Genomic DNA, 18,274 nt, shown 5'->3' on the forward strand with positions numbered 1-18,274 from the left:
GTTGCAACCTCTATGGCGACAGCTGCCTTTTCTCTCATTGCAATTTGAGCACACATTTTATGGGAATTAATTGTTTTCTTATTTCAGGGCAGGAATCCTGCCCACTGAACTCTCATGATCCCACGTCCCAAAACGGTAGTACATAACTGCAGAGAAAAGCTAACTTGTTTAACTTTTCCATTCTTTATTTATCCTAATCCAAAAGCACTACCATTACTAGTATCATAGCATTATTTTCAGGGAAAAGTAAACCAACTTTGTGTCACTTATAATTCAGCTACCACTTAAATTAATCTTAATCCTCCTCAAACTAAACTAAAAGATTAAAGGCTACATATCTCCAACTCAGCTCCAGTCAATTTCTTCCATAAAAGTGGATCGATTGACGTAAAGCTCAATGTAGAAAAAATAACAACTCAGGGACCCAGATAAAAGAGTGAGATTTTTGACTAATAACCAAGCTTCTCTCCATTTGCCAAAATGATTTTTGTTTTAAAAAAACCTATGGGAAGAAAATAGATAATCATATTGACAAACTTATAATGTTCTGCATAAACCAAGCAGAAACCAATAGAGACTTCACTTTTTTTGCATTAGAATATTACTATTAAAAAATAAGAGCAAATTCATTAACACGCTCCCAGGTTCTAACTACACCTCCACTTTGGTTGGTGCTATATCATCCTTTGAGCTAGGGGTGGAGTTATCCTTATCCAAAAGGGAGTATATTTACACCCATTTATTAGAAAAATTCATTATATATATACTCATTATGTTTGACTTTTTTATGTGTTTACTTCGTTATATTTTAAATTTCCTTATACGCTATAGTTGGTTTCACCAAGTCTTGGGAGCTTTTTTCCTCTAAGTTTGGTGTTACAAGTTACAACAATTGGAAGGGCATATAGAGAGAGAGTGTGTCAATAATAAAATCACGGAATGATTGTGTTTGTTATCATTTAATTAAGTTTGAGTAAAATATATGTAAACATAAAACGGGAATGGATCAATCAACATCACTTCCCATATTACTATTATCTTAAAGACACTAGAATGGAAAACTTTATACCGACGTTAGGTTCTCTTATCGTTTTTGGCAATTATCATAATTATCTGTATCTGAAGAGGCTGATTGCCTATTACCGTTATTTCTATTCTTCTATAATTTTCAGAGCATAACAAATTACTAACACGAATTTGAGATCTTCTCCTCTTAGGAGTAGTTGATAATTAAAGGCTTTTGTTTAGTTCCTGTTGACTTAATTTTGTTTTTACTTCTAAGTTTGTCTTATGGAGAAGTCATGGTGTAAATAATTATCTGACCACATAAGGTTCTTTTTCGTGAGTAATTGTACGAACATAAACGAGGGAAAAAACAGAGTGGGCTGGCAACTTTGACTGAGGAAAGTGGCTGTGATGCTGCTGCGGTCATGGAAGATAGTTCACAAAACCGGTTAAAAGACAAAGTTGTAATGCAGATAGTGTAAAAGCATATAATAGTACTGGTCCATGTATTAATATAAGTGAGGACGGGTAGTAGCAGCGAAGGACAGATAAGATAATGATGATTTTTGTACTCAGAAAATGTTCCCTGGGCTATGACTCTGAAAAGAAAGAAACAAACAAAAAACATTAGTAGCAGAAGGGGGTCTCAGCTGGTGGACAATGCTTGGTTTGAAGACAAAGGCCAGAGTAAAGAGAGAGACAAGTCCTGAGACAAAATTTTCACAAAGAAAATGAAAGTGAGATTTTCTTGCTTTCCTCTCTTTCTTTGTATTGTATTTTCTTTTTCTATAATTAAAGCATGTTTTGGTTTCTTGCCTTATGTGTGAGAGTGACAAAAGAGAGAGTGGAGTGGGGATTTTGGATATTGACAGATGAGGGTTGTGTTACTAGTCTTTTGGGTGTTTCCGTAGTGCAACCAACTGTATCATCATCATCATTATCTATATTTGTCTTCTCTTTGCATCTTCAACAACTCAAATATTTCCTTCAATCGCACCATGGCAACATGCAACCCGTTTCCCTCCTTTTTTTCGTTGCTTATTTCTACTACATGCCATTACCCTATCAACTATCCCTCTGCTTCTGACGCGTACCTTAGCCCTTTTCCAATTTTTTTTATTTAGTAAATTCGGTTAATAATGAACTTGTTCTTCTATCAGTCTTTAGTTAAATAATATATCATGTTTTTATCAATGGTAAGTGGGTTTGAACTCGTTACATGCGGTTAACCCACACATTGCGTGTTGACCTCTTACTACGCACTAAACCAATGTTATGAAACAAAAACCTTACATTATTTTTACTCTCTTGTCCTAACATAACAAATCTTGCTCAGCTCTATATCAGTAAGCAGTAAGCAGTAGCGGGGCAAGATTTTCGTCAAGTGAGTTAAAAAAAAAAAGTTAAAAAATTAGAAGAGATTGTAGCTAGAGGGAATTGAAGCATTGACCTCACAAAAGTTTTTGAACCCCCTTAACCCCCGACGAATTTTGGAGCCTAAAGCCAAACTTTATGAGAGGCCTTAACTTTTTAATTTTTTTTATTATTTATTTGAAGTCTATATTTTAGCTTTTCTTATATACAAAGTTATTAATAATTTTCTTATAATCAATAACTCCTAATAATTATTTCTCAATTGACAATATAACTAATTCATTTAATCTTTCTTGTGCCATTGTTGTTCTTAGGTAAGATTTTATCAATTTGAATTTTGAAAACTTCTTTCTGTTGAAGCAACGGTAACATGAGTTATTAACATTATTCCATAAGCAATTTAGGCATTTGGAAAAGAATTAAATCTTTATATTTGATTAAGTGTACTAATTAAACTATTATCTTCTAATTGTACTATTTTCCTTAATACTTTTAATTCAGAAAATAAATTTAAAACCATCAATATCAAATTGATTATTACGTTTTAAGGAATATTCACGATTAAGGCAATATTTTTTCAAACTTCCAATATCTAGTGATCTTAGTTTTTACTGCTAAATAGAAAATAAAAAAAAAATTCATATGTTTTGAATTGTCCAAATCAATTTTGAAGTGAAAAAATAGCCTTATCTATTATATATTAAAATAATCAACTCGACTCTTTCATTATCAATATTTGTATCAAATTGTTACTTCCTATATATCACACGTTTCTTACAAAATTCGGGTTCGATATTCATTTCAAGTGCAATTTTCTTGGTAGAAAGAAATCAAACTTTTTTACTGTACAAAACTCTTTTTTAGATTTATACATAATCTATTAGGTGTAACAAAAAATGGGCCCCAAAAATACGGTGCCTAAAACGGTTGCTTTATTTGCTTTACGGAAGGGCCGCCACTGTCTACGTACAATATTTGAATACTATATTTAGCCAATTATTACTCAAAAGTTATCTTGTTTTACTAGTTTTCAGATGTGAACTAAGACAATATGAGCAAGACAGCGCATTTTCATCTCATCATATCCTTATTCCCCAGCAATCAAAAGTCAAGACTGGAAACAGGGGGAATGAAGTATATCATGTAGATTTAATTAAAAAAATGAAAGCGTCTGAAATTCTTTTTTTCGTTCCTTTTTTTGTGAATGGAGCGGAAATGTAACTAATTTTTCTTCTATCATCTAAATGAAAAAACTGGTGCATCTTGTTAGTGTTTAAGAGTGAAGAGTTAAATGACTTCGAGCCATCTAGTCCGCCTACAAAATCAAGAGCATTGTCATAATGCTAGTCCAGGAATTCAAAGGTGACTTAAATATTGATATTCATTTACCAGATTAAAGATGTAATTAAGTTCGATCAAAATTCAAGTTTCAGATAATATAGAATAGGCCCGGTTAAGTATGTTCATGAAAATTTTCATTTAGAAAGAGAAAAAAAAATGGACCACTTTGGATCTTTTTGTGACACTTTTTATGCCGCTTTTTCATACATTGACATTGAGATGTACTTTTTTGTTTAATTTAATCATAGAAAATTAATTTCTTGCTTTAACTTTATAACAAAAGAGCCACAATAGATTAAAATATCGAGATAAAAGAATCAATAGTAGCATTAAATATGAATAAAATTTGAGTAAAATGATTTTCTTCATTATTTACCATTATTACATTATATCCCGGATTTTATTTCAGTTTTAAATTTATTGCATTTGCTTCATTTTCCGTAGGTGTAAATAAATGAACCAGCGTGTCATATTCCTCAGAGATTATTTGAAAAGCAAAACGAATTTCCTTCCTCCCGAATAGAATAAACTTCTACTCAAAAAAATAAAAATAAAGATAAATGTATGATCGAGAAGAATATATCTTTAATTTACCTTGACATTAACAGAAGGTATTCGTCCCAACCCAAAAAAGCTCAAGGAAAAAGATAAGATAATAATGTAAGAATATCATAAAATCACGATTGCACGGAAAGCGTAAAATACGGGGATTAAATAAATCAGAAAAACTAGGGCGATTTCTATGTGAGGACCATCTACATAATGTCGCCACGTGTCATTGATATATGCAAATTGCATCCTAGTCCACCCCTCCCTGAGATGTCGAGAGCTCAATATGTATGGACCCCACCAGATGTGAATCCAATCAGACATCACGAATCCACGTCCATGTCTCATTTGAACTGATTTTGCTTCCTAAATCCACCTACTGCACAATTAATTGGATTTTTTTCTACAAATTACAAAATCAAAGTCTTCTTATGAATCAAAAAGAGTTTAAAGATTAGCCTATATAACAGTAAAACATATACTACAAATTAAAGGGTCCAAATAGGATGTACCATGTTAGGAGTCAAAGACATCTCAATTATAGTAACAATCATTGTTTTAGCAATAATTAATACTAGGAATCAAAGAAATGTCAATTGTAGGAATTATCATTGTACTTAAGCCTCAAGTAGTCTTTCCAGACGAGTTCAAATACAACATAATACGTTAATCTTGTGCTAATGCAACTATCATACAGAGGAGATATCATGCAAAGCCATATTTAGGGCATAAAATTGGGAACATAGAAAAGTGATCAACTACTTTAATGCATATTAGTGGACTTTATCCGTATTATTTGAGTTAACAAAATAGTAACCTATTAGCTTAGAATATTAATAGAGTAAATAAAAAGTAGAGACTGTGTTTATAATACAAAGTATTTTAAGGCATAAGTGCTAAACAACTTTCTCAACAAAAAAAAAAATTAAAGTTCGGGAGATTTGGTCAAGCATCCAGCAAGTACTTTTGAAACTAATAATATGCATTTTGCATTGTAATAATCAGTCGATTAATAAAAGTTCAAGGTTAATCTGCACCTAACCTAAAACCTTCGATGCAGGCTTGTTTCTTTTTTTTTTTTTTTTGAGCAAACACAAATAATATATATTAATAACTAGTTGTTGCGTACATAGCCTTCATAATTTGTGTCACTAATGACACTTCGATTTTCTAAGCTTGCTAAGATATTACAAGCTTGTTTTTTATTGATAAGCTAAGCATGTGGAAATTTAGAGGGTATTTGGCTAAGCTTATAAGTGCTTTGACCAGCTTATAAGCCATTTTTGGCTTATCTGCATATTTAGTTAAACTAAAAGTATTTATAAGCCAAGTGCTTATAAGCTAAAATAAGTCATAAGTTAGAGCCCGTTTGGATTAGCTGATTTGAAGTATCTGATAAGCATTAGGTGCTGAAAAATACTTTTAAGTGCTGAAACTGATTTAATAAATAAGCAGCTACGTGTTTGGGTACAAGTGCTGAAATTGATAATAAGTTGATGCAGTATTTAATAACAAAGTGCTGATAAACTCCTTTTCTTTAAAAATGACTTAAATAACCTTAGAATTGTTTACACTTATAAGGGCATAATTTCTTTAAAATTTTAGATTTCGGATCGATTCAAATACAAAATATTTTATTTGTCATTTTATTTTAAATACAATTGTGTTAGATAAGATAATTTTTATGATAAATATAATTTATTTTATGGTAAGTATATAATCATAAGTTATAATAATTAATATATTGACAAACGTTTCTCATTAAAAAAAAAAAACCTAAATAGGACAAAATATTTGAAGAGAAACAAACGTTTTCTTCATCACCACAACACTTAAGAAAGCAAACCAAAAATTTGATATGTCCTCATTTATTACATACAGTTCAAAGATTAATACACAATCACATAGATATAAATATGCAAAGGAATAGATAATTTGTTTATCTTAAATAGTCAATGAGAATTGCAGATTTGAAGAAGCGGAAGGGGGGGGGGGGGTTAGGTTGAATACCTGAGGGAGTTTGTATTGATGTAGGAGTAATATTTTAAGGATAAAATAGTAAAAATCTCGGTCAAACTTAAAGTGCTTATAAGCTAAAAGTTCATAAGCTTGGGGTGACCAGCTTATGGCTTTTGGCTTATTTTTGAGTTATAAGCACTTTTAACTTTACCAAACGCGTAGATAAGCTGAAAAGTGCTTATAAGCTGGTCAAACCAAACACCCTCTTAATCACCCCCGGCTTATCATTTTTTACTTTATAAGTATTTTAGGTTTGCCCAAAATTTTTACTATCCTATCCGATCTCGTGTTTTAATGCCCTCATTCCGTTTTCTTCACCGAAAAATCAGGGTGTGCGTTATACCCAATTTTAACCGTATAGAGATAGTCCCCTCATTTTTCGGAGAGTAGGTTTCCCGAAACAATAAAAACAGTAGGTGAACCCCGGTTCCTTCATTCGTAAGTTACAACTGCGGTGACGGATAAGCCAAAACGTCCATCAGTCGCGTTGTTCTGACTTTGGACACACATGTCAATCACTGGTTGGCTACATTCGAATGTGAAACATCGCGCATTAACTGTTTTCCCCCCTATAAAAGCTTCAACTTTTTTTCACTTCCTTCTTTTTCCGATCCAAGATTTTACCTTCGAACTTTCTAATGGCTTTTACTTCTTCAAGTCTTCACACTCCGCTTCTTAAACTTTCATATCTTTATCTCTGACCTTCACATATCTTCCTTGGATTTCCAACCCAGATCTTCATATCTTCATCCCACATTCAAACCTTCATATTCTTTTTCAAATCTTCATACTTTTCCTTCAAATCTTCATATTATCCTTCAAATCTTCATATTTCCCCAGATCACGATGGCTAAAACTTCCAAGTCCGTACCACAAAAAAACCCCATCTTCCCTCTGGACATGGGTGTCGAGGTGGCTCATGAGCCTCCCATGAAAAGCTTCATACCCAAGGGTTGCTCTATCGGGGATGACTTCAAGGTTGAGAAGGCCTCTAATCAACAAGACCAAGGCGAGGAGCATGGAGATACATATGCTCTGTCACTTGAAGATACCCTTTCTATAGTCTGAGTGGAGTGTAAAAGGGAAGGTAAAGACGTGGTCATCCCCGGGTCTAATGACGATGTTACTACCCACGTCGAGGGGTATTTAAGTATTTACACTTACCTCTTTATGCTGGGCTCGATAGATCCCGTAGTCCTTGCTTTCTGCAAGAGGTACGAGGTGTGGTTTGGGAAAATCCACCCATTATTTTGGAGGATCATGATCCTCCTACGTCATTTTATGAATAATAGTGACAACCCTTGGTTCACTTTCGGCCATCTACTACGGCTATATAGCCCCCGAATTTTTTGAGGAGGGCTGATCAAACTTGTCCATCGAGCAAGTAAGGCTCCTTTATCGGGCATCGATGAGGATCGAGACCGAGGCTGGTAGGGCAGGTACGTTCGGATGAAAACTGAAGACTTGATCCCTTCCGAGTTTCTATCATTCCCCGAGAAATGGAACACATCTTGTAATTGTTGTCTACCTTAAGTCTTTACTTTTTTTTACTCCTTCTCTCATTGCCTGTATTTGTGGCCGTGAAGCTATTTCCCAAGTTCCTGATGCACTCCCCTGGGTCATGGAGTGGATTGAAGGGAAATATAAGCAGATGTCATACTCCGAGTGTACATGGCGTAAAATTTCGAAGTGCAAATAAGAGGCATGTTCTCATGGTGAGGTTCTTCCCTGAATAGCTATCACTACACTCCCAACTTACATAGTGCTAACCTTTTCTCTTTTCTTATAGGTCTGCCTAAGACCACCGAACTTAAGACACTGGATGAGAATGAGGATACGTCCTTGCCTGCCGAGCCCTCCGTTTTGGGATAACCCCGGCCTGCAGCGAAGGAGGAGAATAAAAGAAAGTGAAAGTCCTCGGATTACCCAGACCCTGAGGTTAAGAGGAAGAAGAGAGCGGCCACTCTGGTCCGAAAACCCAAAAAGAGCATCAAGTCTAGGGTACCAGACCCTGGCTCTCTATACCGACTCATGGACGAGTCCGAAGAAGACGGCTTCTTCGTCGCTCTAGGTCGACCATTAATGAAAGGGAGCAGGCGACGACCGAGAAATATGACCATAAGGTCGATCCCCCTCTAACTCGGGAACCCGAGGGGTAGATAGAGGTTGCAATCTCCCAAGAATCCACTCCTATTCCGAAGGAGGCGATCGGTGTCATTGACATTGTGGATATGCCTTCCTATACCGAGTCCATATTTGAAGAGGCCCAAGCGGGCAAAGAAAAGTCAAGTGAGGGGGCACAAGGTCCAGATGATGCCCTCAACACATTTTTCAACGGCATGGACATGATTGCATTAGAGGACTTTTCCGGGCTTGGTCACCTGGAGGTCCCGAAGAAGGACATGCCCTCGAGAGCTGGCAGGCCGAGTTCAAGGCCAAAACTAGTGAAGTAATTTCCCGCTCCAAGCATGGACCCCGAGCGCAAGAGAATAATTGTTTTCACAATCATGGAGGATGCCCGGGTCCTATTTGCTCTGGTGGGCATAGCCAGCTATCTCCAATGTCTAGTGACCAAAGAGGACCAAGCAAAGATGAACGAGGTGGGCCCGTCAAGTCTCTTTAATGAGGCGTAGCAGGTGCTGAACCGGGTAAGGCGTTAATCCTTTTGTACCACTTCGTGAATCCCTCTTAGGCTTTTGATGTCTCCTATTGATTTCATTGTTTTATAGGCTTCAGTGATTCACCATGAGATCTTCCTCTAGTACCTCTTGGAGATTAGCCAGCTCGAGTTCGAGCTCAAATTAAAGGTCTGAAAAAAAGACATGTGTAGGGCCCTTAGTGAGAAACAGGACGAGGCTTTTAAAGACCTTCTGATTCTCCAGGCCGAGCTGGAGAAAGCTCAGAAGAAGGCCTTGACCCTGAAGCGGGAACATGCCGACATAGTTGAGAAGGTAAATATTTTTGAAGCTAAAAACGAGTAGCTAGTTATGGTGACTAATAACACAACTTCGCAGGTCCAATAGAAGATAGACCTGATCGACCAGCTGCTGGCTGAGATGGACGGGTCAAGGCCACGACCGAAGTGTGGAAGGGTTGGATGGACCAACTGGCTTTGGAGAAGGAAGCTGCAAAGGCAGAGCTAGCATTGGTCGAGAACCAACTTCGGATGAGGAAGGATAAAGCCGATAAGTGGTCTCAGCTGAATGATAATCTCCGGGCATAGCTGTGCTTGGCAGTCACGAAACAAGATTCTCTCAGAAGAGAATATGTGACAGTGAGGTCAAAATTGGATACAACCTCTACTGATGTCGGGGAAATAGTGTCCCAGTACAAGTCCAATATGGAGGCAGCCAAGACCCGCTTAAGGACGAAGACTGAATACATAAAACGGCTATCCCAGAGAGAGACCCTTGAAGAGATCCACGCCCGAGGTTTTGACCTATCGGCCGAGATTGAAGAAGCTAGGAGGCTCGAGGCCGAGGCAAAAGAGCTCTACGAGCCTGAGGGTCTCGAAGGCTCTGAGGGTTCTGGGGGCTTCGACGGTTCTGTCGATGAGTCAGGCCCAGGTGAAGACCAGGCATAGATGCCTTAGTATTTTTCCAGGCTTTTATTTTTTCTTATGTATATTTTTTTTTGTTTTGAGGCTGTTCTATCAGGCCTTTATAAATGTATTTTGGAATATATAAAAAATTTCCATTTCTGTCAATATCGTGTCTTTATTTTTCTAGCATCTTATTACAATTTCTATTTGTATATTGTTTTTGATGCCTTAACATAAAATCAGATGTAGTTCTGAAGCATTCATTTTTCAGAGGTTCGAACGAAGCCCGACTTCGATGCAACTTTGTTTGCTTGTGGATTCGAACCCTTAGTAGGACCGGAGGTTTCCAAGATGCTTTAGTATTTGTTTAGACGATGTTCTTGTCGAGGGTGACCTTTTAGTAGGTTTCAAAATTTCATAAGGACCGTACTTTCTAGTTTCAGACTTCAGATGTCTCCGAGCTGATTTTAGGGTGGTCATAGCCTTGTATATTTGGGTACCGCCTAATAGGTTTGGTGCCTCGAGGATTCGGTAGCCTGGGTTGTCTAAATTTTCATTGGGCGACAGTCCCCAAGTAGGGATATCCCATAGGCTTGGTAGTCCTTGAGTAGGGGGAGCCCATGTGGTTTAGGTTCTGGGATCGAAGAAGCAAAAACGCATAGTGACAAAGTGTAAGGGAAATGGAAATTTATTTCATTTCTTAGTATGCAAGGTACACAATCGAAAGCGCATAAAAAACATGTGCCATGGCTAGAGTGTACTATGTGGGCATGGTTTATACGATCAATTGGCCCCTTACAATGAATCTTAACTACCAAGCCTTAACTTTCAGCACATAAAGTTTTCTTTTCCCTTGCTAAAGACCTTAATCCTAGGGTAATGGTCCTCAGTATTTGAGGTTGAACTCGTGATGGCTCGGATAATCTTGACTTGAAGCAAACGATCATTGAACCCGGTCTTAAAATCTAAGTTAGCACATTTTAATATTGCCTCGTCAAAAACCTTGCAGAAAAACCCACTTCGTGAGAAAACCGGTTCAAGGGAAAAATAGTGCAACACGTGCTTTCAGACCTAATAGCCACATCCTTCCGTGGCCGATTGCTGCATATGTTAGTCCGATTTATGATATGATTAAAAATTAATTGAGTTCGTACCTGCAGTAGTACCAGTTTAAGTGTGTCACGTTCCAATTGTTCGGTTGTTGTATGCCGTTTCCCACTTTGAGTTTATACAAGCCTTTGCCGGTTGTTCTGATAACTCGATATGGCCCTTCCCAGTTCAGTACCAGTTTGCCTTCGTTCGGGTTCCTGATGTGTAATGTTACTTTCCTCAATACCAAGTTCCTGACTTGAAAGTGTCGAAGGCTGGTTCTTTAGTTGTAATACCTTTCTATTTACAGTTTCTCGGCGGCCAACCAGACCAAGGAAGCCTCTCGCCTTTTATCCCATAGTTCTAGGCTCATGATTGTGGCCTCACCGTTTGGCTCTTTTGTTGCATACTGGAACCCGAGGCTCAGTTCTCCCATCTCGACTGATATTAAGGCTTCAGCTCTGTAGACCAAGGAAAATGGGGTGGCCCCGGTGCTATATTTTGAAGTCGTACGGTATGCCCATAGGATTTCGGGTAGGATCTTCTTCCATTTCCCTTTCTCACTAGTCAACCTCTTTTTCAGGTTTTGAAGTATGGTCTTGTTTGTTGATTCTACTTGCCCATTCCTACTAGGGTGATAAGGCATTGATAGTATCTTCTTGATCTTGTGATCTTAGAAAAATCTATTCACCTTGCTTCCGATGAATTTTTTTCCACGGCCGGTATCCCAAATCGACATATTATGTGGTCCCAAACGAAGTTAATGACTTGTTTCTTCCGAACAAATTTTGAATGGTTGAGCCTCAACCCATTTGGAAAAATAATCGGTCATGAATAGTATGAATTGAACTTTACCATGGCTTGCTAACTTCCATGGCCCATTTGGCCAACCGGTCGATAATTAATATCGTACCTGCTAATTTCTATGGCCCATTTTGCCAACCGGTCCGAGAGTTTGGGCTTGCACATGATGTTCCTTAGCAGGTAAGAGGTAACGACACATATGCGATGGCATTGAAAGTATGACTTTACCTTCTTGGAGGTGCTTAGAAAAGCGAGCGCTAATTTTCCAAGTGAGAATACCTTTATTCGACCTCGCCTAGAGTTCTATTGACATGGTAAATAGGAAATTGCGTACCTTCTTCCTCCCGAACTAAGACTCCACTTACCTCCACCTCAGAAATCGCCAAGTAGAGGTATAGTTGTTGGTCTACCTTCGAAGTGTGTAATAGGGGTGGACTCGACAAGTACCGTTTGACTTCTTCCAAAGCTTGTTGGCATTCTGTGGTCCAGGAAAAGATATTCTTCTTCTTTAACAGCGAGAAGAATCAATGGCTTTTGTCTGAGGACCTCGAGGTGAACCGGACCAGGGCGGCTATTCGCCTAGCCAGCCTTTGAACAACCTTGACATTGTCCACCACGGTGTTGTCCTCTATGACTTTGATTTTGTCGGGGTTGATCTCAATCCCTCAATTGGATACCATGAACCCGAGGAATTTTCTTGATCCGACCCCGAATGTGCACTTCTCTGGGTTTAGCTTCATATTATATTTCTTTAGTATGTCGAAGGTCTCCTGCAAATGTTTTAAATGGTCCTTTTCTCTCATGGATTTGACTAACATATCATCAATATAAGCTTTAATTGATTTTCCTATCTGTTTTTCGAACATCCAATTTACTAGGCATTGATAGGTTGCACCGGTGTTCTTTAACTCCAACGACATTACATTATAGCAGAAGGTGCCAAATTTAGTGATGAAAGAAGTCTTTTCCTGATATCCTGGGTCTATATGAATTTGGTTGTACCTAGAATAGGCATTGAGAAAGATGAATATCTCATGCGCGGCCATCGCGTCGATCATCCGATTGATGTTAGGCAAAAGGAAAGAATCCTTAGGGAATGCCATGTTTAGATATTTGTAATCTACACACATTCTTAGCTTATTTCCTTTTTAGGCACTACCACTACGTTAGCTAACCAGTCTGGGTATCTAACTTCCCGGATGGACCCTATTTTAAGGAGTTTGAATACCTCGTCCTTGACAAATGCATGCTTGACCTCGGACTGTGGCCTCCTATTTTGTTGAACCGAATTGAACTTTGTATCAAAACTTAGCTTATGAGTGGTTATCTCCGGTGGGATCCCTGTCATGTCAAGATGGGACCAAGAGAAACAATTTACATTAGCTTTAAGAAAATCAATGAGATTTTTCCTGATCTCGGGGGTGTAACGACCCGACCGATCATTTTTAGCTCTAGCGTGTCATTCAGCCATTTGAGGCCATGGAAAGCTTCACTTCAAGTATTATGAATTGTACGCGTGGTCGGAATTTAATTTCGGAAAGTTCGAAGTTGATTTGTGATAAGTAGGGATTTTGACTACTTATTTGCACTCTTTGACTTTCGTTTTAGCTCAAAATTGCTTAAAGGTATTCCTGAAAACTAATGAAATGTGCTTTCTCGCAGGAGTGTTGGAATATGAGCTAAAGAGATGAAAATTAACTCAAGAAGGAGTAATTTTGGACAAGGACCAAAACAAGGCTAAAAAGGCAAAATGCGGACCGTATAATATTGAGTGCGGCCGCAGAACATAAGGATTCCTCTAACAGAATTTCTTTGTAAAGTGCAGACCACACAATTATTGTGCGACCGTAGAATATGAGGTTCAGAGAGATGGACTTTTGGGCCATGAAGAAGTGCAGACCGCACCATTATTGTGCGGCCACAGAATTAACAGCGCGACCGCACTCAGAAAAGTGCGGTCCGCAGAAGTCCCTCATGCCAAAGCCCAAGATCAAGAAATACGGACCGCACCATTATTGTGTGGCCACCACACTCTGGAGTGTGCGTTCCGCAGAAGTTGAAGAAGTGCGGCTGCAACCCAGAATCGTGCGGCCACAGAAGTCCAACCCGTCAAGCTATGTTTCAAAATGCGGACCGCACACAGAATTGTGCGGCCACATAACCTACGAACGGGCAATTTCGTCTGACAATTTTAGCTGGGTATAAATAGATCTTTTTGTCATTTTTAGGTTAAGTTTTGTGCACATGAGAATAGATAGCCGTTTTTCTTTACTGTATTGGGTAACCTTGTAATAGTTTAATATTTTAACATTAGATTTTCTTCTCTTAATCATCTATTATGGATTTTATCTTAGTTTCTTCTTTAATTTCTTCATTTTCCATGAGTAGCTAAATTTCTAGCTAGGGTAGTGACCCAACCCTAGTGTGGATACTTAATGGGTGTTTGATTTAGGGCTTGTTTGTGATTGGGTTAGTGATATTTAGCCTGGTTCTTGCTTAAATTTGAGAATTGATAGTTGAAAACATTGATTCATGCCTAATTGACTTAGTCTCTACTTGAAAGAGAGAGACTAAGTCCAGGAAAACTTGGCTAACAAGGAATTGGGGTGAACTTAAGAAATTGATAGCCCCAATTAAAGGGTTGAATCTAGAGATAGTAAGACCTGACTCTAACATTTATCACTTCTTTTGTGCAATACACATTTGGACTTGTGAAAGCCAAATTGGGCAAAAATCACTTTAACTACCGAGAGGTATTGAGTGGGTAACTGCGTGTGATTGTTATATTAATACCCCGACCAATCAAACTTTTCCTAGAGCTTACAATCCGTTAGGTAACCACCTAGGTGGAAGTCACAACCCTAGATATTTTATAAACTTGAAAAACAACAATACCAAAAACATTGTCTCTTAGCTTTTCGATTGCAAGCATTAGCATATAAACTAGAAGTAGAAAAGAAACAACTAAATATCTGGAAGTGCAATCTTGGGCACGTCATACACTAGACTAGGTATATACCTAATCCCATATAAACCTCTATGTGGAATCGACCCCGACTCGTGTTGGGTATTTATAATTGTATCGACCGCCTCACAATCCTAATTAGTGGTGTGAGTTTGGGCGACATCAATTTTTGGGGCCATTGTCGGGGAGCTAAAAACAGATTTAGCTATATATTTGGTTTTGTGTTTGATTGTCTTCTTTTCCTTTCGAGTTACTGATTCTTTTGTAAAACAATTGTAGGTGATACAATGGCTCTCAACAACAATGATCCTCTTGGAAACGTGCCATTGGGGGATGATGGGGATGATGACCAAGTTGATGAGTTTCCTCTTTAACCTCAAGGAAATAGACGAGGCCACCCACCTCAAGACAACATTCTCGCTCCTCCCCCACCTCCTCTAAGAGAAGCGGTACACCGGGTGTTGCCAAATGTAGGTTACGCAAGTGCCATAGTCCCGCCCCGCATTAGGGCGAGAAACTTTCAAATAACAAATGCCATGCTTACATTGTTGGAACAACGAGGATTTTTCACCGGGGCTTCGAATCAAAATGCATACAAGCACTAGAAAGGGTTTGTTGACACTTGATGGGGGAGCAAACAATCCAACGTCTCTGAAGATGCTTTACGGTTGAGGCTATTCCCTTTCTCTCTATGGAGGAAAGCCTTGGATTGGTTGGAGAGGTTGCCAAATTATTCTATCCATACATGGGATGAATTGTCCTAGAAATTCATTTCTAAGTTCTTTTCGCCTGAGCATATGGAAACTCTTAGGGATGAGATTCTATCTTTCAAACAAGAACCCAATGAGAATTTGCATGAGATATGGGAAAGGTATCATACTATGGTGAAAGAGTGCCCGAACAATGACATGACAGAGGCTATGATTCAACAAAATTTTTATAGGGGATCAATACTACCAATCAATGCGTAATACTACCAATCAATGCATGGTCAACCAATTTGCCGGTGGAAATTTCATGATAATGCCGTATGCGAATCTTGTGAGATTCTTGATGAGATGGCAGATAATTCATCGCCATGGAAAAGTAGAGCAAACGTTCCTCAAGGCGACCCAAATGTGATTCACTTGCATAAGGAATTACATGATCATGATCAAGCAATTACCGAATTGACCATCACAATAAATCAACTAGCCAAAGCTCTACTTCAACAAGTGCAAGGTCCCAAGCAAGTAAATGCAATGGAAGGAGTGAGTATGATTGTAAACAAGAGAAGACAAAAGGGTCCTCAAGTGCAAAACCGGGTTGAAAATTATGAGCAAGATGATAGTGGATTTAATCAAGATGGACAATACAATGACCAAGAGGAGGAAGTACAATATGTGAATAACTTCCAAGGGTAAAGAAACTACAATCAAGGCCCAAGTCAACAACAATGGAGACCACAAAGAAATCAAGGAAATTGGCATTCAAAAAATCAAGGTGGTTGGAACAATCAAAACAACCAAGGGAATTGGAGCAATCAAGGCAATCAAGAAAATTGGAATGGTCAAAATAACCAAGGCAATTGAAGTGGCAATAATCAAGGCTATTGGGGAAGTAACAACCAAGGAGGGTAGAACAACAAAAACAACTGGGGGTCGGGTTTTCAAAGGCCTCCGATGTTTTAACAACCAAGCAATGCACCTCCTTATCCTTCTCAAGGTCCGAGCTCTTCCAACAATGAGATGGGTAGAATTAAAAACATGTTTAAACAAATGATGGAGAAGAACGCTGACTCTGATGCTCAACTAGCCTCTTACAACACTTCTATTCGCAATTTGGAAGTTCAATTGGGCCAAATCCCGCAAGCTTTGATCACTCGTCCTAATGGGGCACTACCAAGTGATACGGTGGTGAACGCAAAGGGTGGGAATAATATGGGACATGCTATGGCTATGACTACAAGAAGTGGAAAAGGTGGAGGTGCAACCACCTCAAATCAAAGAAGAATTGTGGATGATGTTGTAGTGGTTGAAGAAGATGAAATTCCAAGCAATATGGTTCAAGCTAATGATGAAATGAGAATTGATATTTTTGAAAATGTGGAGGAGACGCAATAAGAAGTGAACCCATCTAGGGAGCATGTTATTGACATGCCGGAACCGGTATTGCCAAAGGCTAAGAAACCAATGCCAAGGCCTCCTCCTCCATACCCTCAAAGGCTTGCAAAGCAAAATAGTGTGAAGCAATTTAAAACGTTTATTTACATGATGAAGAGTTTGTCTATCAATGTACCATTGGTTGAGGCTTTAGAGAAAAATGCTGGGTTATGCAAAGTTCATGAAGGACTTGGTGACCAAGAAGAGGTCGATGAATTGTGAGACTATCAAGATGACACATCAAACAAGTGCAATTGTGCACTCAATGGCTCTAAAATTAGAAGATCCGGGTGCTTTCACAATCCCATGTACAATTGGAAGTGCCGACTTTTCCAAAGTTTTATGTGATCTTAGATCGAGTATCAACTTGATGCCCTACTTTGTGTTCAAAAATTTGGGGATTGGGAAGCCAAGACCCATATCCATGAGGATGCAAATGGTGGATCTTATAATGAAGAGGCCTTTGGGTATTATTGATGATGTGTTGGTTTGTGTTGAAAAGTTCATCCTCCCGTCGGACTTTGTGATTCTTGATTGTGAAGTGGACTATGAGGTACCTATTATTTTGGGTAGACCATTCCTTGCTACAGGGAAGGCTCTGGTTGATGTGGAAGCCGGTGAGCTCACTTTCCGGGTGGGTGATGAAAATGTGGTCTTGCATGTGTGCATATCTATGAGGCAACCAAATAGCAATAAAGTTTGTTTGTTCGTTGATTTGGTGACCGATGTGATAATTGATGATGCTAGTGCCACAATGAATGTTGAGGATAATTTGGAAGACAATTTGCTCAACCTTGATAATGATGAGGATAACGAAGGCTATGTGGAATGTGTGAATGCATTGCAAGGGATGGGGTCGTACACTTATGAACCCCGCAAGTTATCCTTGGATCTTGAAAACCGGAAGACTCCTCCAACAAAGCCATCAATTGAGGAGCCTGCCACTTTAGAGTTAAAGCCATTGCCTCCATATCTCAGGTATGAATTCCTTGGCCTTTCTTCTACTTTACCAGTTATTCTTTCCTCTTGTTTGACTAATATGCATGTAGAGTCCACATTGGAGGTGCTACAAAGGAGGAATAGAGCAATTGGATGGACATTGGCGGACATCTGAGGTATCAGCCCCGCCTTTTGCATGTACAAGATTATTTTGGAGGAGGTTGCCAAACCCTCCGTTGAATATCAAAGGAGGCTAAATGAAGCAATGCAAGAGGTGGTCAAGAAGGATATAATCAAGTAGTTGGATGACGGGGTTGTTTACCATATTTCTGATAGTTCATGGACTTCTCTGGTGCAATGTGTCCCAAATAATGGGGCATGACTGTGGTTACCAATAATAAGAATGAGTTGATTCCAACAAGAACGGTGACCGGCTGGAGGGTGTGTATGGATTATCGCAAGCTCAACAAAGTTACAAGAAAAGATCATTTTCCATTTCCCTTCCTT

The 18,274-nt window shown here is 38.6% G+C and overlaps 1 protein-coding gene across 1 annotated transcript; it reads left to right on the top strand.

The window, feature by feature from the left end:
- Positions 1 to 17,060: 17,060 nt before the first annotated feature.
- Positions 17,061 to 17,942, top strand: LOC138873303 (uncharacterized). The gene has a single exon (XM_070151753.1). The coding sequence runs from the start codon at positions 17,061 to 17,063 to the stop codon at positions 17,940 to 17,942; it is 882 nt and encodes a 293-aa protein (XP_070007854.1).
- Positions 17,943 to 18,274: the final 332 nt, after the last annotated feature.

Source organism: Nicotiana sylvestris, chromosome 7 (assembly GCF_000393655.2).
Source record: "Nicotiana sylvestris chromosome 7, ASM39365v2, whole genome shotgun sequence".
In the NCBI taxonomy this organism is placed as follows: Eukaryota; Viridiplantae; Streptophyta; class Magnoliopsida; order Solanales; family Solanaceae; genus Nicotiana; species Nicotiana sylvestris.

Excerpts from the sequence above, each read along its gene's own strand:
- LOC138873303 (XM_070151753.1), top strand. The coding sequence starts at position 17,061 with ATGACACATCAAACAAGTGCAATTGTGCACTCAATGGCTCTAAAATTA.